General features: G+C 39.3%; 1 protein-coding gene across 11 annotated transcripts in view; it reads right to left on the bottom strand.

The window, feature by feature from the left end:
- Positions 1-22596, bottom strand: part of KALRN (kalirin RhoGEF kinase) — a 749960-nt gene that overhangs the window by 19917 nt on the left and 707447 nt on the right. For 10 of the 11 annotated variants that reach the window (XM_037837128.1, XM_037837181.1, XM_037837192.1 and 7 more), the window contains 6 exons: positions 21240-21267; positions 20520-20691; positions 18499-18620; positions 17932-18063; positions 16228-16392; positions 14302-14380 (listed from right to left, as the gene is read on the bottom strand). In XM_037837128.1, the coding sequence (XP_037693056.1) occupies positions 14302-14380; positions 16228-16392; positions 17932-18063; positions 18499-18620; positions 20520-20691; positions 21240-21267 (698 nt within the window). Of the gene's footprint in view, positions 1-14301; positions 14381-16227; positions 16393-17931; positions 18064-18498; positions 18621-20519; positions 20692-21239; positions 21268-22596 lie in introns of those variants that run through there. The other variant, XM_037837206.1, reaches the window with a different exon arrangement.

The following is a 22596-nucleotide window of genomic DNA, read 5'->3' as shown; positions in this document are numbered from 1 at the left end:
CAATACATTAATATTCTTTCATCAACAGTAACAAATGTACCACACCAATACTAGGAGTCAACACTATGGGTGGGGAATAAGGGGTATAGGGTGCTTTGAGTTTTCTTTTTTATGTCTATTTGTTATTTTTATTTTTGGAGTAATGAAAACCTTCTAAAATCAATTGTGGTGATGATTGCACAACTATGTGATGATACCGTGAGCCAGTGATTGTATACTTTGGATAGGTTATATGGTGTGTGGATATAACTCAATAAAATTTGCATTAAAAAGTCAGTTGGTTTTAAAAGATTTGTTATTGAAAACAATAATACCCCATCCTCCTACTTCACTTTATTTTTCCTCCTCTAAAAGCAGTTTAGTATATTTTAGCAAATTATTTTGCTATTTACTTTCATGACTTTAAATAGCCTGGTTTGTGTGGCTACTTCTCGATTTTTCAATTTTACTTATTATGTGTTCACATATCACTATGGAAGATGTAATTTTATTCTCTTTCCTTCCCCTGATCTAACCCATACCAAACTTTCTCATCTCCCATCCTTCCTACAGAATAATACTGTAATCAATATTCAGTGGTTACATTATTACAACTATGTAAGTACTATTAACAGTTGACCCATCAAATAACTATACTTACTTTTCTTTTTTATGGGAGAATGCATTCTTCAATCTTTCTGACAAAGGGTGCATGGGAAATAAGTTATTTGAGACTAACTGAAATGTGCTTTTTCTCTCTTTGTAGTTGATCAAGTTTAGCTGGGTATAATTCTAGGTTGGAAAATTTTTTTGTACAGAATTTTGAAGAAATTATTCCATTGCCTTCTAACTTACATTGTTATTGTTTTCCAAAGCATTATGATTCCTAATCATTTGTATGTGATTTTTTCTTCCCTGAAAGTCTTTAGGATTTTTTTTGTTTTCCTCAGGATTGTGAAATTTCACAATTATGCACCTTGGTGAGGTTATCCATTTGGTTGGGTACTCATGGTGCTTATTCAACCGGTAAATTCATGTCTATTCATTCTGGGAAAATTTTACTTTATAAAAATTCCCTCTTCTCTGTTTTTTGTTCCATTCTCTTTTCAGAATTTTTGTTTTTCAGATATTAGACTTTCTAGTCTAGTCCACTAATTTTCTTTTCATGTTGTATTTTACATCTCTTTTCCTTTTTCCTTTTCTTTCTGGGAAATTTCTTCAACTCTATTTTCCCACTCTTCTATGAAGGTTTCCATTTCCAAGTGCTCATTGTTGTTCTCTGAATTATTTTGTGTATCATGTTCTTGTTTCATAACCACAATATCATCTCTTATTTTTCTGAGGCTATTAATCAGAGTTATTTTTTGAAGTGTCCTTCAGCTGCATAGTCTGTTTCCTCTTTTATATTTTTAAAATTTGTTTTCTATCTCATTTTTTTGTGTGTGTGGCTGAATCCATTGTTTTTCTTAATCATATTTTTTATTGTAGAATATAACATATATACATAGAAGTGATAAATTTCCAAGTGCAATTCAACAAGTAGTTAGAGAGCAAATTTCAAAGAATATTATAGGTTACATTTCCAAAGTTTCAGTTATTTCCTTATTGTGAAATATAACATATATACAAAAAGGTGATATCTTTCAAAGTATGATTTAACAAGTAGATCCATAGGAAATTTCCAATTAACTATAACTCATAACATATAACTTGTTATGGGTTATAGTACCATAGTTTCAATTATTTACTTACTGTGAAATATAACATATATACACAAAGGTATAGCTTTCAAATTACAATTTAACAAGTGGCTATAGAACAAATTTCAAAGGATGCTATGTGTTACGGTTCCACCATTTCAATTCTTTCCCTCTAGCTATTTTTATACTCTAGCAACTAAGAAAAAGAAAATTATATAAAGATTCAGTATTCATAGTCCTTTGTTAAATTTCATCTCATCTGTTGCTAACCCTTCCTCTACTTTAATCACTTTCCTGATCTTCAAGGATGTCTAAGCAATGACCACCCTAACCTGTTCATGGTGAGAAGGGGTGTCAACTTTATGAAGAAAGGGGACACATCTAATTGATGTTCTTGAAGAGGACATCTTGCCTCTGGGTTTTGGGACTTAGCTGGCATAGGAGTTCTCTGAAGGATTTAAGCTTCTGAAGAATAAACTTAGTGAGTGAAACTTTTATAGAGTCTCAGATAGGGATCTGGGTATTCTTTAAGGTTTTGGGGACTCATGTTGACTTGAGCTTATCATATCGTGGTCATCTGGCATATCTAGGTGAAGCTTGCATAGGAGTAACCTCCAGTACAGCTTCTTGACTCTATTTGAATTCTTTTAATCACTAAAACCTTACTTTGTTGCCTTTCTTTTCCCCCTTTTGGTCAAAAAAGGCATTCTCAATCCTTCGATTGAGTCAGGCTCATTTCCAGAATCCATGTCCCACATTGCCAGGAAGGCTCATTCATCTGGGGGGCCCTGTCCCACATCGGGGGGAGGGTGATGAATTTATTTGCAGAGTTAGGCTTATACAGACAAAGTCCACATTTGAGCAACAAAAGAGGTTCTCTGGAGGGGATTCTCATTTATAATTATAGGTAGGATTAGCCTCCCCTCACAACCATAAGATTCACCCAAGCAAGCCTCAAGATTGAGGGCTTAACTTCTAAAGTAGTGGGTTCCTAAGTTCACACAGCATATGTTATGTCTATGATAATCCATCCATATCTCACGTTGTCATCACTTAGTTGTACAATCTTCATCACTCTCCATTTTAAACAATTCTCATGACCCAAAACATCTTGTAGCTCTTGTCAGCCCTTAATTATTTGTCCCTAGCATTTGTGTGGTACTAGTAAGGTTTTCCTATTAACTATAGCCCCTAGTATGCAATGGGTAGATTTTTCCCATATACCCTTCTGTTGTCAAGTCACTGTGCTAGTGTCATACCTTAGAAGCATATCATGCAAGCACCTATCTATATTTGTGGTGCTGATCTGTGGGAAACATGCCTTTAAACTACCCTTTTCAATCCTTTCACCTTCAATACAGCTCTCATACTTATAATCCCATTAACAAACAATCATCACCCCTATCCATTCCCATACCTTTGAAGTCACCCTCATTAACATATCTGAACATATTAGATTATCATTCCCACTCACTAGCTAGCATCTATTTCTAGGTCTCCAATATTCTACATTATAAGACATTGATTTTACATTGTTCAGTTAGTTCACAGAAGTCCTAACATACAATAACTCTTTCTGTGTCTGATTCATTTCATTCAGAATTATATCTTCAAGGTTCATCCATGTAGCCATATGTTTTGGGACTGTGTTGCTTCTTACTACTGCATAGTATTCCATGGTATGTATATACCACATTTTGTTTATCTACTCATCTGTTGAAGGACACTTGTATTGTTTCCATCTCTTGGCAATTGTGAACAATGTCGCTGCGAACATCAGTGTACAAATGTCTGTTCATGTCACTGCTTTCAGATATTCTGGGTATAGATCAAGAAGTGGAATAGCTAGATCATAGAATAATTCAATATCTAGTTTTCTGAGAAACTGCCAAACTGTCTTCCAGAGTGGCTGTATGATTATACAGTCCCACCAGCAGTGAATAAGAGTTCCAATTTCTCCACATCCTCTCCAGCATTTGTAGTTTCCTGTTTGTTTGATGGCAGCCATTCTTATTGGTGTGAGATGATATCTCATTGTGGTCTTGATTTGCATCTCCCTAATGGCTAGTGAAGATGAACATTTTTTTGTGTGTTTTTTAACCATTTGTATTTCCTCTTAGGAGAAATGTCCTTTCATATCATTTGCCCATTTTATAATTAGGCTGTTTGTACTATTGTCATTGAGTTGTAGGATTTCTTTATATATGCAAGATATCAGTCTCTTATCAGATACATGGTTTCCGAATATTTTCTCCCATTCTGTTGGCTGCATCTTTACCTTTTTGACAAATTCCTTTGATGTACAGAGACTTTTGATTTTGAGGAGTTCCCATTTATCTGTTTTTTTTGTTGTTGTTGATTGTGCTTTAGGTGTAAGGTCTAAGAAGCGACCTCCTAATACTCAGTCTTGAAGATATTTCCCTACATTATCTTCTAGGAGTTTTATGATACTGTCTCTTATATTGAGGTCTTTGATCCACTTTGAGTTAGTTTTTGTATAGGGTGTGAAATAGGGGTCCTCTTTCATTCTTTTGTTATGGCTAGCCAATTCTCCCAGCCCCAATTATTGAAGAGACTGTTCTGTCCCAGTTCAGTGAACCTGGGGGCCTTATCAAAAATCAGTTGACCAAATATCAGGGGGTCTACTTCCAAACTCTCAATTTGATTACAATGATCAATATGTCTATCTTTATGCCAATACCATGATGTTTTAAATTTCCAATACCATGTAAATTTCTAGTAGGCTCCAAAGTCTGGATGTGTAAGTCCTCCAACTTGGTTCTTTTTTAGGATGTTTTTGGCAATTCAAGTCCCCTTTCCCTTCCAAATAAATTTGATAACTAGCTTTTCCAAGTCTGCAAATAGGTTGTTGGAATTTCATTGTGATTGCATTGAATCTGTAGATCATTTGGGTAGAATTGACATTTTAACAATATTTAGTCTCCCTATCCATGAGCATGGAATATTTTTGCACCTATGTAGGTTCTTTTTTATTTCTTTTAGTAAAATTTTGTAATTTTCTGTGTAGAAGTCTTTTATGTCCTTGGTTAATTTTATTCCTAGGTACTTGATTTTTTTTAGTTGCTCACGTGAATGGAATGTTTTTTTGGATTGCCTCTTCAGTTAGGTCATTACTAGTGTATAGGAACATTACCGACTTACGTGCATTAATCTTCTATCCTGCCACTCTGCTGCATTTGTTTATTGGTTCAAGTAGCTTTGTGGTCGAATTCTCAGGATTATTTAAATATAAGATCATATCATCTGCAAATAATGACAGTTTTACTTCTTCCTTTCCAATTTGGATACCTTTTTTTTTTTTTTTTTTTTAATCATCATTTTATTGAGATATATTCACATACCACGCAGTCATACAAAACAAATTGTACTTTCGATTGTTTACAGTACCATTACATAGTTGTACATTCATCACCTAAATCAATCCCTGACACCTTCATTAGCACACACACAGAAATAACAAGAATAATAATTAGAGTGAAAAAGAGCAATTGGAGTAAAAAAGAACACTGGGTACCTTTGTCTGTTTGTTTCCTTCCCCTACTTTTCTACACATCCATCCATAAACTAGACAAAGTGGAGTTTGGTCCTTATGGCATTCCCAATCCCATTTTCACCCCTCATAAGCTACATTTTTATACAACTGTCTTCGAGATTCATGGGTTCTGGGTTGTAGTTTAATAGTTTCAGGTATCCACCACCAGCTACCCCAATTCTTTAGAACCTAAAAAAGGTTGTCTAAAGTGTGCGTAAGAGTGCCCACCAGAGTGATCTCTCGGCTCGTTTTGGAATCTCTCTGCCACTGAAGCTTATTTCATTTCCTTTCACATCCCCCTTTTGGTCAAGAAGATGTTCTCCATCCCACGATGCCGGGTCTACATTCCTCTCCGGGAGTCATATTCCACGTTGCCAGGGAGATTCACTCCCCTGGGTGTCTGGTCCCACGTAGGGGGGAGGGCAGTGATTTCACCTTTCAAGTTGGCTTAGCCAGAGAGAGAGGGCCACATTGGATACCTTTTATATCTTTGTCTTGGCAAATTGCTATGGCTAGAACTTCTCGCACAATGTTGAATAATAGAGAGCATCCTTGTCTCATTCCCAATCTTCCAGAGAAGGCTTTCGGCCTCTCACCATTGAGCATCATGCAGGCTGTGGGTTTTTCATATATGCCCTTTATTATACTGAGGAAGGTTCCTTCAATTCCTATCTTTTAACTTGTTGTTATCAAAAAGGGATGTTGAATTTTGTCAAATGCTTTTTTAGTGTCTATTGAGATGATCATTTGATTTTTCCCTTTTGATTTGTTAATATGTTCAATTACTTTAATTGATTTTCTTATGTTGAACCACCCTTGCATTCCAGGAACGAACCCCACTTGGTTGTGGTGTATAATTCTTTCAACGTGTCTTTGTATTCGATTTGCAAGTATTTTGTTTAGGATGTTTGCATCTATATTCATTAGGGAGACTGGCCTATAGTTTTCCTTTTTGGTAGTGTCTATCTGGCTTTGGTAACAGAGTGATATTAACTTCATAAAATGAGTTACGTAGTGTTCCTTTTTCTTCAATTTTTTGAAAGAGTTTGAGCAGGATGGTGTCAATTCTTTTTGAAAAGTTTGGTTAAATTCCCCTGTGAAGCCACCTGGCCCTGGGCTTTTATTTGTAGATAAATTTTTTGATAACTGACAGATCTCTTTGCTTGTGACTGGTTTGTTGGGGTCTTCTGCTTTTCTTGGGTCAGTCTAGGTTGTTAACGTGTTTCCACGTTAGCTTGTTGGCATACAGTTGTTCACAGTATCCTCATGATTTTTTTTTATTTCTTTGGGATCTGTAGTAATTATCCCCTTCTCATTTCTGATTCTGTTTATTTGGGTCCTCTCTCTTTTTTTCTTTGTCTGTCTAGCTAAGTTTGCCAATCTTGTTGATTTCCTCAAAGTACAAACTTTTTGTCTCTACTGTTTTTTGTTTATTTGTTTGTTTTTGTTCTCCAGCTCATTTATTTCTGCTTTAATCTTTGTTATTTCTTTTCATGTACTTGCTTTAGAGTTACTTTGTTAATTGTTCTCTAGCCTCTTCAGAGCTAATTGTTCTCTAGCCTCTTCAATTGTTCAGTTAGGTCTTTAGTTTTAGCTCTTCCTTGCTTTTTGATATATGCATTTAGAGCTATAAATTCCCCTCTCAGTACTGCCTTTGCTGCATCCCATAGGTTTTGATATGTTCTTATTTTCATTCATATTCAGATATTTACCAATTTCTTTTGCAATTTCTTCTTTGACCCACTGGTTGTTTAGGAGTGTGTTGTTTAACCTCCATATATTTGTGAAAGATATGGTTCTTTGGTGGTTATTGATTTCTAGTTGCATTCCACAGTGGTCAGAGAATGTGCTTTGAATAATTTCAATCTTTTTAAATTTATTAAGACTGGTTTTGTGCCCCAACATATGATCTATCCTGGAAAATGTTCCATGGGAACTAGAGAAGAATGCATATCCTGGTATTTTGGGATGTAAAAGTTTACATATGTCTGTTAAGTCTAATTCATATATCATATTTTTTTAGGTTCTCAAATTCCCTTATTGGTCCTCTGTTTAGTTGTTCTATCTATAGAAGATAGTGGTGTATTGAAGTCTCCCACTATTATTGTAGACACGTCTATTGCTCCCTTCAGTTTAGCCAATGTTCGCCTCGTGTATTTTGGAGCTCCTTGATTGGGAGCATAAACATTTATAATTGTTATTTCCTCTTGGTGAATTATCCCTTTTATTAACTTATAGTGTCCTTCTTTGTCTCTTATGACATCTTTGCATTTAAAGTCTATTTTGTCCAATATTAATATAACTACACCAGGTTTTTTTATTGCAGTTTGTGTATAATATTTTTTCCATACTTTCACTTTCAGTCTCTTTGTGTCACAGGATCTAAGATGAGTCTCTTAAAGAGCATAGTGATGGGTGATATTTTTTAATCCTTTCTACCAATCTGTATCTTTTAACTGGAGAGTTTAATCCATTCACATTCAAAATTATTACTGTGAAGGGAGTTCTTGAACCAGTCATCTTATCCTTTGGTTTTTAGTTGTTAGATCTTTTTTTTCCCTCCCTCTTTCTTTAAGTTACGGATACTAATAATTCTTCAGTTCTATGCTCCTCTCCAGACCTCTCTCTCCTTTCTTTTTTTCTCAGCTGGTAGAGTCCCCTTTAGTATTTCTGGTGGGGCAGGTCTCTTGTTAATAAATTCTCTCAGCATTTGTTTGTGAAAATTTTAAACTCTCTCTCAATTTTGGAGAGCTTTGCTGGATAAAGAATTCTTGGTTGGCAATTTCTCCCTTTCAGAATCTGAAATATGTCATACCACTGCCTTCTCACCTCCATGGTGCCTGCTGAGCAGTCAGTACTTAGTCTTGTGTTATTTCCCTTGTATGTGGTGAATTGCTTCTCTCTTGCTGCTTTCAGAAGTTTCTCCTCTTCAGCATTTGACAATCTAATCAGTATATGTCTCGGAATAGGTTTATTTGGATTTATTCTATTTGGAGTTCATGGGGCATATTTGATTTGCATATTCATGTCATTTAGAAGGTTTGGGAAGTTTTCCTCAACTATGTCTTGAAACGCTTTTCCTAGCACTTCACCCTTCTTTTCTCCTTTTGGGACACCAATGATTCTTGTATTTGTTAGCCTCATGTTGGCCATCATTTCTCTGAGATCCATTTCAAATTTTTTCATTTTCTTCCCCATATGTTCTTTAGTGTGTGCACATTCAGTTATGTTGTCCTCAAGTTCACTTATCCTTTCTTCTGCCTCTTCAAATCTGCTATTGTGTGTCTCTAGTATATTTTTGATTTGAGCCATTGTGTCTTTTATTTCCTTAAGGTCTGCTATATTTTTATTTACTCTTTCAAATTCTTCTTTATGTTCTTGTAGAGTCTTCTTGATTTCCTTTATGTCTTTAACCATATCACTGAAGTTGTTTTGGAGGGTTGTTTGTACTTCTTTAATTGCTTGAAATTTTGTGTCTCTTGCAGCTTTTTAATTTGTTCATTTAGCTTGTCCATATCTTCTAGATCCTTCAAGTGCTTTGTAATTTTTCTGTTGGCTTTGGGGCATTTTCTTATCTTGATAGGGTTATTTTGCAAAGTGCAGAATTATATAAGCATTTATATATAATTTGGTTTGCTGCAGTGCAGTTTCCCAATCCTACCATCAGGTGGCACTCTTGACACACAGCTTGCTGGAGTGCAGTTTTCCTAACCTACCAGCAGATGGCACTTTCAAGTATGTCTTCCCTGAACTTCTCCTGTGTGGTGGGCAGAGCCCACACCTGTTGGGGAACCAATCAGTTCACTGGATCTCTGTGTGCACTGGGGAATTCCTTTCCTGGGGCTGAGATGAGGGCCCTGAGCAGGCAGGCAGGGAGTCAGATCAAGGGCACCCCACTGATGGAACATGGTCCCTGCCTGCCCAATGCTTGCCTGCCGTGTGCTGTGAGTCTCTGGGGTGTGGGAAGGGCTCCTGATCACTGGTATGGCACCTCTCCCTTCCCCACTTCTCACTGTTGCACACACACCCCCACCCAGGACTTCTGTGGGGGAAATGCTGCCTTCCGGGTTCCCTCTCAGGAGCTCCCTGCTGTCTGGCTGTGGAAGATCACCCCCCAGCAAACTGTCAAGGTAGGTGCAGGGGAATGGAGAGCTGCTGCTCAGTCTCTTGCCTGGCAGAGGTTTTGCTGCTGCTGGCTGGGAGGCTGACTGATGGGAACACACTCACCATGTCCCCTGATCTGCTGCTGACTTTATTCCAGTTTTGTCGGTGTCCCCTCCACATACTGTGACGGACCCTCTATGGCCAGTCACACCCTGAAACCGTGGTACCTGGTGTCCTCTGGCCCCTTTCTAGTTACTTTCGTGGAGGAGAAGCCTGTTCTGCCTCACCTCCACCATCGTCCCAGAAGTCTCTATTTCATCTTAAAGAGGCTTTCCTCAAGTGTTCAGAAATTCTTTGTTGTTGACTCGTTATTTCACCCTCGCTCCTCAAGGACATTTTTGCTGGATTTAGAATTCTGAGTTGACAGAAGTTTACTTTCATACTTTAAAGAGGTTTTTTACTGACTTCTAGCTTCCATGGTTTCTGATGAAAAATCTGCGGTAATTCAAATCATTGTTCCCCCTAAATGTATTGTGTTGTTTTTTCTCCTGCTGCTTTCAAGGTTTTTTAATCTTTGTTTTCAGAAATTTCATTATAATGTGTCTGGAGCTTATCCTGTTCAGGGATCACTGAGCTTCTCTATAAATGTATGTCTTTCACCAAATTTGGGACATTTACAGCCCTTATTTCCCTTTCCCTCTCCCTCAGGAATTCTAGTGACATGAATGTTAGCCCTTTAGATGATGTCCCTGAGACTGTGTTCAATTTTAAAAAAATATTTTTCCCTCTATTCAAGTTCACTGATTCCTCTTTCATGTCCATCTGCTATTGAGCCCATTCAGTGAATTTTTAAATTTCAGATATTGTATTCTTTAGTTATAAAATTTCAATTTAAAAAATAAGTTCTAATTGTACATGGAGGGTTGTTACTGTTCTGTGTATATGTTGAATTTCACAATGGAAGATGCATTAAAAAATAACTTCTGTTTCTCTCTGAGAACTTGTATCTTTCCATTCATCTCAAGGGTGTTCACCTTTACCTCATGTACTAGCTGCATTAAAGTCTATGTCTGATAATTTCACCATCTGGGTCATTTCAGAGCTGTCATCTATTGAGTCTCTTTTCCCTTAAGAATTTGTCAGATTCCTGATTTTTGATATGTTGAGTAATTTTGGATTGTATTCTGTACATTTTGAATATTATGGTGTGAGACTCTCATCTTGTTAAAATCCTCTGAACACTGTTAACTTTTTGTTTGTTTATATATTTCAGTATGCAGTAAGGTTGGACGGCAAACTCTGTCTCATTCTCTTTCAGTTCAGTTTGCAAACTGTCTTTTTTATGCTATTATGTCTGCCCTTTGTGAGTGGCATTCAAAGATCACTTTAGGACTTGATCAATGGTTTATGTCATAGTTCAGTTCTCAAAGCCTTTATGCTTCTTTGGGTGTGTCCTGTGCAGGCACAACTTGGAAACAGCCCAGGATTTGTGTGTTTTCATACACAGAATTTGGGGCTCCTCTTCCTTAGCTACTTCCTCACTGAAATTTCCCTCACATTCTTTGGCTCCCATGGGTCTCTTTTCCTGATTCCTCTAGCCAGAATTATGGGATTCCCTGAGTTTTAGCCTCCTACATCATCATGTATTTCTGAATGTCCTTGGGGTGAAGAGTGAAAGAAATGAGAGAGAAAAAATTAATGGGGATTCCTCTGTTCTCTCCAGCTAACAGAGATCCTATTTCCCAGTCTTTTGGCAAGAAAGATGAGTTTCTTTTGGAGTTTTTTCTCTCTGTGTCTGCCACACACTTCCCTAATTGGCCCACCCTTAGGTCAAAGCCAAGACATAAAGGAAGAAAACCAACAAGAACAACCAGAAAACTCATTGTACTGTATTGGTCATTCTCCAATCTTCAATCCCTCCCCACTCCCCCTGTTATTTATTTTTCAGAACCCTCAGGGATTTCTGTCCAGGGATTCTAGTTGTAATCAGTGGGAGAGAAAGGCTTCACTGGACTGACACCATCTTGGCTGGTACTGGAAATTTGCTAATTTTAAAAGCTGGGGTTATAAAGCTGTTTGGAAGCTCTGAGCATGAGGGTGGAGCTTGTCAACTTGATCTTTACTGGAGGGTGATCTATTGGGACTGTTTAGTTGGGAAGGCTCCTAAGTCCATATCTTCAAGTTTTCCCTCTTGGGCTGGTTAGATTCCTTAGAGAAAGACCCTCCAACTTTCTGCCTAGAGGGTGGCATCTAGAGGCCAGATGGGTAAGAAGCTGGGGTTCTCAGTATCTAGCATGCATTTATTCACCTAATACCCATTTTCAGTATGGTTTGGCTGCTCTCAACTGTGTCTGGTGTCCTCCAAAACAGAGATGTTCTGTTTTACACTTTCCATAGAATAAATCTTCAGTATTTTCCTGGGTGGGGAAAGACACTCAAACAGTTGTCTGAAGCTAGAAAAGATCAGAGCCACAACTTCTTCTGCAACAGACTTTCAGCCAATCCTTCCAACTTTAGAATCCTCTTTACTTTTGCCTTCAGATATACTTGATCCTGTCAGTGCCTGAGCCTTTGGGAAATTTTGCTGAAAAAGTTCTATTGACTCTCAAATAACCACATGGTTGACTTGCATTAGATTTTCCCAGGTCTCCTAGGTCATTTGTCACTCATCTGATTTTCTGCTTCTAACATTTTATTGTTGTTGTCTCATCTTCTAATCTTCCACCATTAAGGTTTATGCCTGATTTTTAAAAAAATGCCTTTCCTGTAGTTTTAGTGAAGTATCAGGAGGGAATAAGAGTAGATGCCCATGTTCAACCTGCCATCCTTGCTTAGAGATCTGGTACTGCTACCTTTTTGGATCCCATCTGGTAACCAGTCTGCCCTTCCAGGGAATAACTCTTTGGCTTCTTAAAACTGCAACAGTGTCTATATATTTTATTTCCAGTTAAATATGTCATGCTCAAGTGCTCTTTTCTTCTAAGTATGAGCTGTAGGAGTGAAGATGTTTCTCCTTGCATTATGGTTTTTATAATCCTTAATTACTGGAGAGCTATTTTTAACAAGATAGTCCTATAGGCCCAGAATTCTAGGTTTAGGAGGTATATGATGGAGAAAGTTGACTAACTTCTATGGCCCTGGCATGGCAACTTTTGTGTGTCTCATGTCCGTCTCTACATGTTTTATTTCCACTCTGTTAATGTATAGCAATTTTTAAAGATCTTCTGAAAAAATCTTTTGAAAACATAAAGTCTATACTTGGGAGAGTGAGAGTTGCAGGTTGTTGGAAGTTGGACTTTTTTTAAAAAAACGTTGATAGCTTTGATCAGATCCAACAATTGGTCTCCCCTTCGAAAAATATCAGAATATCCATTTCTTCTAGATAAAATTTGCCTTAGCCTATAGCTATCAACAGCAAATGCATGTCTGGGAGGAGGAATTAAATGGTGCTTCCAGGTGATGGAAACAGTGTCATTTAGAACCAGCTGGAGATTTAATTTGCTCATCCTTGGGATCATAGCTTCACAAATTTAGATATAATGGAGAAAAATTAGATATACTGTCTAGAGCTTGTTTTGTTTGTTTGTTTGTTTTACCATAACTGCTATGACAAGAAACAACATACTGTGGTAAACACAGCACAGGCTTATAGTCAATTAGCCTAGAGTTTGAATCCTGGCTCTACGCTTAGCATTTATGGGCTCTTGAGACAGGTATTTAACCCCCCTGAGCCTGAGTTTCCTCTACAAGAAGCCTACTCAAACACTACTTCACAGTGCTGTAAGAGTTCTACTAAATAATGTTCGTATAGTATCTGGAACACTATAGAGACTCAGTAGCCATTATCAGCATCATTGCATAAACTTACTGTGGCCTTTTTTTAAATCTCTGTTTGACAAGACACAAAAAATAACTAAGTAGAGTTTGTTTTTGATGAAATACACTCTAATGAAAGGTAGCGAAGACATTGCGACTCCTGTCTAAGAAACTGGAATAACAAATGTGTTGGCTCTCTCTACAACCTCTTAGGAAATTGTAAGCTTCACTGAGAGATGTCAGAGATGGAGATGGTACTAATGGCCCATCATTCCTAGGTGCGATGGACCATTTATTTATTCATCCAGGATGGGTGAGTGACTTGCCAGATCCACCCACATTCTCTCACCCACACTACCTGGAGGTCAATGCATGTTCCTTTTCTTTCAAGTATTTTATGATACAGGTGATAGATTTTTTTCATTATTCTATTAAAAGTCACAGTTTCATTCTTTTTATTTTTGAGAACACACTAAATGTTCTTTAACCAAAATGCACAGAGAAAGAGAGAGAGACAGACAGACAGCAGACAGACAGGAAGGTGGTGAGAGAGGAGAAAAGGGAGGGATATTAGACTAGAAATACCCATAAAACAATGAATGTGCTTGGCAGGTGGGCATATTTAGAGACCTGTATCCCAAAATTAGTGACTATACATTCTTCTCAAGAACACATAGAACTTTTTATTTAAAAAATTGACCATGTACTAGTCATAAAGTAAGTCTCAACAAAAATCGAAGACTCATTATCATATAGACCAAGGCCTCTGAGGACAATGCAATTGTCAGAAATCAGTATCAGATAATTTTAAGAAATCTCAGACCTTTGGAAAATTTAAAACATCTTTCTATTTCACGTGAGTCAAATAAAAATCATAGTTGAAAACTCAAAATTACTTAGAACTGAATGATAACAAAAATACCACAGATCCAAACTTTGGTGGCTAAAAAAAAAAAGCTGAACATTGATGAGTGAAGTACCCAGTTTAGAAGTTAGAAAAAGAACAATAAGAATACACATAAATATTCTAGTTTTTTCTTATTATAGAGAGAATGTATTTACTAACAGAAAGCATAACAATCAAGTCATTATTTTGATGTGATGTCGTTAAGTGTTCACGAACCAAGCAATAGAAAACTGCTCCATTACCTTCCAATTTCATTCAGCTCTGTATAAGCTGAATCAAAATTTTCCTTCCAAGAAATGGTGGCACCATCAGCAGCAGCATCTTTGGAAGAGAGAGAATCCATTTATGATACTGAGATGTCACGTATCAGAATAAAGAAAAGGTTAACAGAAAAGCTCCGGCATTGCCCCAAAGCAATCCCCATTACTAAATATGGAGTCTAACTCAGTGGGAAAATGCCATGATTCTCAAAAATGTTATTTTTAAAAATATCATCCAAGGAGAAACTTACACGACAGAAGCAGACTTCTGTGGCATTTACTTAAACAAAGGGAAAACTCAAGAGAATTAGAAATGTAAATTCTGGGTGTCTTAAAATAGAAATTTGATAGAAAAAATAAAAAGGGAGAGAGAAAAGTACTTTGAAGGCATAGAAAAGCCAGTGAGAATCAGGGCTGCAGGGAGGACACATCGGAAAGAATAGGGAGAGAGTTACCAAGCCAAGAAAGGATGGAACGAAAAGGAGTATGCACAAAATGTTCTAAAAATGTATCTTCTTAAACCCACTGTTCTCAGGCATTAATGAGCTTATCCAGTACATTGAGTGATTGAGCTTAACTCAAAATATATGTCTGAGTAGAATCTTTGGCAGTGTTACTTGTATGCTGTGGTAATTTACTGGTGCTGGCAATGATTCACACACATACACACACGTACACGTGCACACACACACACGTATCTATTTATGTTGTCTGCTCACATAGTAGCAAAACAGGAACAGTGGTCATCCCCGGGCGGGATTTAGAGAGTGGCTTGGGCGGAGAGGAGCCAAGCCAGCAACTCAGCTCTTCAGCCCACAGGGTCCCAGTTCCCAGAGCCCGTCATCTCCGGCCCAGAGCACAACATGGCTACGGCTGAAGGTGACGTATCCATATCGAATTCTGAGGAAACAGAAACCCAGGGCCAAGGTTTCCCAGTGAGTCACAGGCCCATGGGAACAGTCACCGGATGGGAGCTGAGCTGGGTGGGCGTGGAGCTGGAGGCCATTTCTGGATTCCCAAGGCCCTAGAGAATTTCCAAAGCTCCTCTGGAGACTCTGGATTCCCTTAACCCAAAGAGACACAAGCCCATTGCCCCTTAAATACTGTGACTGATCACCAGATACCTCCTACCCTGCCTCCCCTCCCTGCCTCAGCACACACACACACACACACACACACACACACACATACACACACACACACCATCTCCCTTGCACTGCCTGAAATTTCATTATTTGGATACTTCTTTAGGCTAACAATTTTCCTCTTTGAAAATATCCCTGGGACCAAGATGGCTCAGTGAGATAGTGAATAAATGAGCAAAATAAGACCCATGTTTGTAAAATACTTGTGTATAGTTAGCTATATGTTTATCTTAGATAATTTGTAACAAATCTACATAAAAATGTATCATGTTGCAAATCTGGAGAAACTGTCCAAAATTCATCTTACAGTGAAATCCTTCAAACTAGTTGCTTTCCTCTCTCATTTTTAGTTGGTGAGTGGGTCCCTGGTGCTCTGAGAAATGGCATGCCCAGGTGAGAGAAGGCTCTGTCGTCCTTGTCTCAGGAGAGGGGCAGATTGGATGGAAGTGACTTGAGACTCCTGCCTGCCCTACTCTCTGTTCCTGGAGACACCTAAGGGATCCCGGGAGACTTGGCAGGCCCAGGGTTAGGCACAGGTGACAGACCTAATGTTTGTCCCAAGACACTTTGAGCCACATTTTATGGAAGCAGTCTTCATCAGACTTCAAAAATGTTACTTGACTGAAGCCACTGAGCAGATCCAGGTCACCACTTGCACGGTGGCCTGAAGTGCCAGTTAGCAGCCAGGGCCAGCATGTCTACAACAGCGGCCAGGCGCCCTGCCATCCACTGCCTGGGGGACCTGGGCCTGGCTGGGACTCACCGTATTCTGGAAGTCGCACGAACTCCGAGGGCTCGCTGGGAAGGCTGATCCCCCAGGGATTGCTGGCACTGACTCTGAACTGATACGGACACCCAGGACTGAGGTCTTCAATGACGAGGTACGTGTCCAAGGTGGAAGCTACCGACTGCTGCCAAACCTGGGACCCTAGTGCACAGTTTCCAAGGAGAGCAAAAGAGAAAAAGTCAAAGGGACATTGTTTCAAAGACCTTCAGCAAACAAAGAGAGGAAAATTTGACACATTCAATTCAAGGGATGGCTGTGGTCCCCTTGTCAGGGAGACCTCTGAAAGCCTGTGGGCCAACCATGGCAGGTTTGGGTTCAATTTCCTAAATAGCTATGTGAATCCTGAGGGGTGCGGGAGAGGCTGGCTTTCTGAGGATCTGCCTATAGATTTTGTTCACTTCCCAGTGGATAAGGGTAAGGGTAAAAGGCATAGGTGGTACAGAATTTTCAGAGGAACATATGGTAAATTTTTAATAAGATAAAAAGAATACATTGTAAATTAATAAAAAAGTTAGGTGTTTGAAAATTGAAACAAAATGGAAATTAACATGTTTTGAGCATGTTGTACATGTACTATGTACTATGTGCCTGTAAAATACTGTGGAAGGTGTCTTCACAATTCTCTCATTTAATTTTCTCTTTTAAATCCACAGAAACCCTTTGAAATAGAAAGCATTAATTTTACTTCACAGATTAAGAGACTGAAGCTCAGAATGATTAAACAATTTGCCCAAGAGCACATATGAACTAGGGAATGAATAATGCTGAGGTAAATTTGAACTGTGTGAAATGGTCTCTCAGCTCAGCTTGAAGACCTTTGCCCTGAGTTGGGAGACATGAGAGTGAACAGCTTAGCGAAGATGCAGAAGTAAACAGCTTTATAACTATGCAGGACTATTTAATAGAAAGAGAAGAAGAAAGAGCTAAATCAAGAGCAATGGGAAGTAGAGGAAAATGAATGATTTTGTTTCCATGGGCCAAACAGTAGCTTTCAATTCAACTATGTAATTCATAATGTGGTTCAGAGATGTGTGCTTAACAGTTAGAGCTGCCTGGAAGCTTCTTATTTTAACTAAATCTTTTCAGTAACTAGGGGTCAAGATCAGTTGTTTCTAGCTGCTGAGGAAGTGTATGCACTTTTAGCTTGTAAATATAGCACATTTCACAATTACACAATATAAAGAGTTATTATGTGTCTATTTTTGCTCTCTAAGTTTTATTTGGAGAGAGGGAGATAAAGCTCTAATTACACTACCCTAGTCATTACTCTGGGAGAAAGATCACAAATTAGCAACTAGATGCCTCAGATCTAGTCCTATCTCGCCACCTTCTAACTGCAACCTCAGGCACTTTTCTTGACTTCTTTAGGCCTTCACCTCTTCATCTGTAAAATGGGCCTGATCATCCAGTTGAACACAGAAATGCATGTGAGGTAAACGCACTCTGAAACTTGCCACGGGTCATAAGAGTGTAAGGGATGGTTTACCTCATCCTGGCAAACAAAAGCCACTCTCTGTTTGAGATCAGAAGGCTGCTGACACCGAGGCCTTTGTACAGAGTTGGAAGGTCTAAGAAAGAACAGCTTAGGAAAGACGTGGAGGGGAACAGTTTTGTGGTTCTGAAGGACCTTTGTAAGAGGAAGAGAAGACAGGAAAAGAAGAGGAGGTGGAGATACTGCACCTTCTTCTTTGTACTCTACGGTGTAACCGGAAATTGTGCAGTTTCCCGTGCTGGAGGGAGGCAGCCAGCGGAGAATCACCGAGGTGCAGCTTCTCTCTTGGGCGATGGGCCGGTTAGGGGCAGCTGGGACACCTACAGGAAGAGAAATTAGAGTCAGGTGCTAGTTCTGCAGAATTTGGCATCTTACACCAGGTCTGAGAGTCACCCAAGGAACATGATCTAAACTGTGTCTCAGTTTTTAACGATGACCTGCACACCTGACCTGACCTACCACTGTCTGGGCCAGAGGAGACCTGGAGTAAATGGCTGGTACACCTTGCTGTCTGAAGTTCTTCCTCGGGCTAAATAACTGCACGCTGAGAAGAAGCTTGGTCAGGGATTCATCTGACCAAGCCTTCACCACAAGGCTTATGGTTGGCTACAGACCGCTCTTGGCAAAGCTTCGCTTCTCTTCCCATTTACTAGAACTATATTTTGGATTTTTCACAATGGACCTTTCTTCCCCCAGATCTTAGGGGAGCCTGTGTAATATCCACTTAAAAGTTTCGACTAACGAAGAGACTATACCTTGCACTTTAATTGTAGCAGACGTTGATGCGGTCCCATGGTCATTTGTTGCTATACAGGTATAAATCCCGCTGTCCTGGGGCATCAGATTGCAGATCTTCAGGGTGATTTCACCAGAATCACTAGGAACACCAAAAGGACACCCTTCAAACTCTGGTACTGAATTTCCTGTAGCCTCCCGTACACCTGCTCCTGTCCTGCCTGTGCTGGACTCCTTGGCTGTATCACTGAGAGCAGAGTACAGAAGTGAGTCCTGCCAGCTTCTGTAAGAAGGTCCTGTGAAAATTGCCCATTGTTTGCCTTCCTCATTGGGACCGAGATGGGATTTTAAATGTAGTGTTGGAGGTTAAAGATGATTGACTGATGGGTAAAATCCCATAGGGTTGGGCCTCGGTGTGCTAGCTGGGGGTCCCAGTTCTGTTACCTGCTACCCACCTTGGGTCATCACCTTGCCTCTCTACATCTCATTTCCTTTTATGGGGAAAGTAATTCTTGCCATACCCATCTCTCAAGGTGTTCTTATATATATATATATATATATATATATATATATATATATATATATATATATGAGGACTAGGATAAGAAATAAAATGAGATGAGAATTAGTACATGGTTTGACATATCTGAAGTCCCATACAAATAAAGGCCTGCAGTATTATTATTTTTACCACAAGCAACTTTTCCACTTCTTACCACAGGTCTGGAGGCTTCCCTAAAATATTTTTCAGCCTCACAAATCAATAATGAGAGGTATAAGAAAAATGGAAAAGTTAAAGCATGAAAATGTTCAAATTCTTCAAATTCTATATCTGGGACCCTCGAAATAATTAATCAAATTACGTAAAAGGTAAATTCCCCTATTGAAACAACAACTTTCCCATTTGTGCCAGTATAGGGTTCAGGAGCCTCATAAGGGAAACACTGCTCTGAAAGGGTTAAATACAAGCTGAACCTTAAGTCCCCATCTGCCTGCTCCCTCCCCACGGGCTGTGACACAGCTGGTAATCTTCATGACCCTTCTACAAGCACCCGCCCTCACACCAAGCCCCTTGGGTCCAGGGATATTTTATGAACTAGTCAGGGAGTTCCTGCTGTGAGTACCAAATAATGAAGGTTCTTTTCCCAATTCACATGCACAAAAATTGAGTTAATGGATGAAAGTTTCTTTTTCTATGTTTTTCTTCCATAAATGTTTCTCAAGCATACTGGGCCTGATACTGCTTGTCCACTGTAAGCAGGCGTATATAATAAAGTTCATAATCAGTAGCAATAGATACTAACAGCATGGCTGGGAGACTGTCAATCCAGTTTTGATCAATGGCCTTCTTGTGTAGAAGCATGCTTCTGGCTTGCACACTTTGGAGCAAGCCTTGTTTTTTTCTAAGAAAATGGCTCTTAGGATAATAAAGGGATTTAATAGATCACTGTTTTCACAGGATTCTGAAGGGTCCAACAGGCACCATGATGTCTGGAGTTAAGGACCACTTCTTACCACAGGTCTGGAGGCTTCGCCACTTCTCCCAGCTAAGGAATCCTTAGGGAAAGAATCAATGTAAGGCAGTGACTATAAACGCTCTTTGAAACTATGGTTCATATTTGACCTGATCTGTAAAAGTTTATGTTTTTCTTTACTTGTTTAATGTGGGTCCAGTACACACTCTTTCTAAACCATTCTTGCTTGCCCCAGGCATGTCTACAAGATGCTGACAGCATGTGAAGTGTGTGCTGGTGAGACCAGCGTGTTCTCCAGGTGGAAGGGCAGGTTGTAGAGTGTGAGCTGCAGAGGCCATGCCTAAAGCTCACAGCCCTGAGTAAACTACTGTGGGGGACTGAGCAGCCCATGGTTTTAAACTCAGTCTTGCTCCTAACCACAGGCAAGTGCTTGGGCTAGAATAGGCTTCAGGGCATCTCTTCTCTGGGAGAGGCTAAGGGGCCAGAACAGGAGCTATGTCCCAGATTTAGCCCCTCCATGCCACCCTAAGATGCCACTGGTGCCGATGTGGGGGCAATCAGCTTACCAGGAGGAGACAGTGTATGTGGCTGAGCTGTTGTCAGTGTCGAGGATGTTCTGGTCTGGACCTTTCCAGGTGATGGTGGGCTTTGGCCGCCCACAGACTTTGCACTGCAGTGCCACGGTGTCCCCAAGTAAGCAGGTCACATCCACTAGGGGCACAAGGAACTCTGGGGCCACTGTGATCAAATTGACATTCAGTCACATTGTCCAGAAGAAACTTAGTTAAACAGACATTCTATAAAACAACACTCTCATTCCCCACCCATTTGTGTAGTAATGATTCCAATTTCTTCAGCTTAGCAGTCATCTACGCCCCTTCTCCTGTGGTCAGTCCCAATTATCACTCTAATCTTCTTTTTAAACTGTCATTCTTATTTTAAAAGTAAAAAATAGGTTTTTTTTTTTTTTTTTTTTTGATAGAAAAATTAGGAAATACAGATAAGCAAAAAGGAAAAACAAAGCTCCATAATGTCACAGTCCAGATTCTGGTATGTGTCCTTTTAGACTTCATATAAAGAAACTTTCCTTACAAAAACTGGATCCCATTATCTATATAATGAGTTGCAATATTTTTAACCTAATAGTGTTTCATAAACATCTTCCCTTGTCCATAAATACATAGTGATGTCAATATTGTTTAAAGGCTCCGTATCAACACTGGTTTGCCATAGTCTGTTTAGCCAATCTCCACATTCTCAATTCGACCTCTTAAAATGTAACTCACCTTCTTGGATGAAATTTGGATTCAAGATCTGAAAAATACAAAGAAACAGAAAATTGCTTATTTCCTAAACTGCTAAAAGTGAACAAGAGACTTTTACCCTATTGGGTAAAAAGAAAAAAGTCCGATTTAGGGAGATGATGCATGGACTTCAACCTCCCACTTTGTTTGTAATGGTTATCACTATCACATTCACAAAACCCTTCTTCAACAACAAAGGCCCTTGGTTTACTTCCCTGTCTAGTGTGATTGTTCACATTCCCACGGGCTGGGGAAAAGCGGGGCTCGGGGCCGCAGGCAGGTTTGTTGTGACTCCTAAGCTCTGCTAGCAGCAGCTGGACCGTCTGTCCCCCAGCTCCCCAGTTGCTTTTCTTCCCTTTTAACACACACAAAACCCCCTTCTCTCTTACTATTCAATACACAGACTTTAACTCAAGCAACTTGATGACACGGATTCTTTCCAGCATCACCAGTTTTCCAGAACAGAGGATCTGAGACCCATCAAGCTGGAAGGGTCATTTGAAATTAACTAACCCAATGGCTTTCTTCCAAATGTTTCCTCCCCCCAAGCAGGAGAAATTCTTTCAAACAGCTGAATGCAGAGCTTCTCTGGTTAAATGGGAAGGAAGGGAGTCCTGTCTGCTTGTCCTGCACCAGCACCAGCTCCTGTCGCCCAGGTATCCACAGGGCAATTTGAAAAGCACTGACTGAATGGGTCTAACCCTTTTTGTTGCATAGGTGAGAACACTGAGATTTAGGAAGACTAAGTAACTTGTCTTTACCATGTCCTGGTCACATGGCTGCTTCGAGGAGGGAATACTGGAGCTCTTCACACATACTATGCTGCCTCTCTTACGACATCCTGGATCTTCATGGAAGGGAGAACATTCTAGCTGACTAGCCATTCTGCTTAAGAGGATGGCCATATTGATTTTCCCTCCATCTTCTCTACTAATCATGCAAGCCTGGGGCATAAAGCCTGCCGTGATGAAAAAACCAAAGGCTTTGGAATCAGAGAGGCTGGGTTACTTCTTTTGTTTACTGTGATTTTATGGTACTTAAAATTTCTTAGCATTAATTTCCTCCACTATAAAATGGGAGGAATACCTACTGCAAAGGGCTAACATAAGGATTAAATGAAATAACGTATATTAAATGTTTAGCACAGTGCTTGATCAATAACAAGTACTCAATAACTATTTAAATAATTCAAAAGAGGAAGAAAGATGATCTAATTCTAATCCGTCTCCCTTCTGCTCAATGGCCTATTGTTAAAGTGACTTATCTCTAGTAGTTTACCTCCCAAAGTTCTATTTTCCTTCATAATGAAACCAGAAAACTCATGGGCCTTACAAAGTAA

Source organism: Choloepus didactylus, chromosome 1, assembly GCF_015220235.1.
Source record: "Choloepus didactylus isolate mChoDid1 chromosome 1, mChoDid1.pri, whole genome shotgun sequence".
NCBI lineage: Eukaryota > Metazoa > Chordata > Mammalia > Pilosa > Megalonychidae > Choloepus > Choloepus didactylus.
The sequence above is the reverse complement of the archived record's forward strand: the minus strand, read 5'-3'. Positions and strand labels throughout refer to the sequence as shown.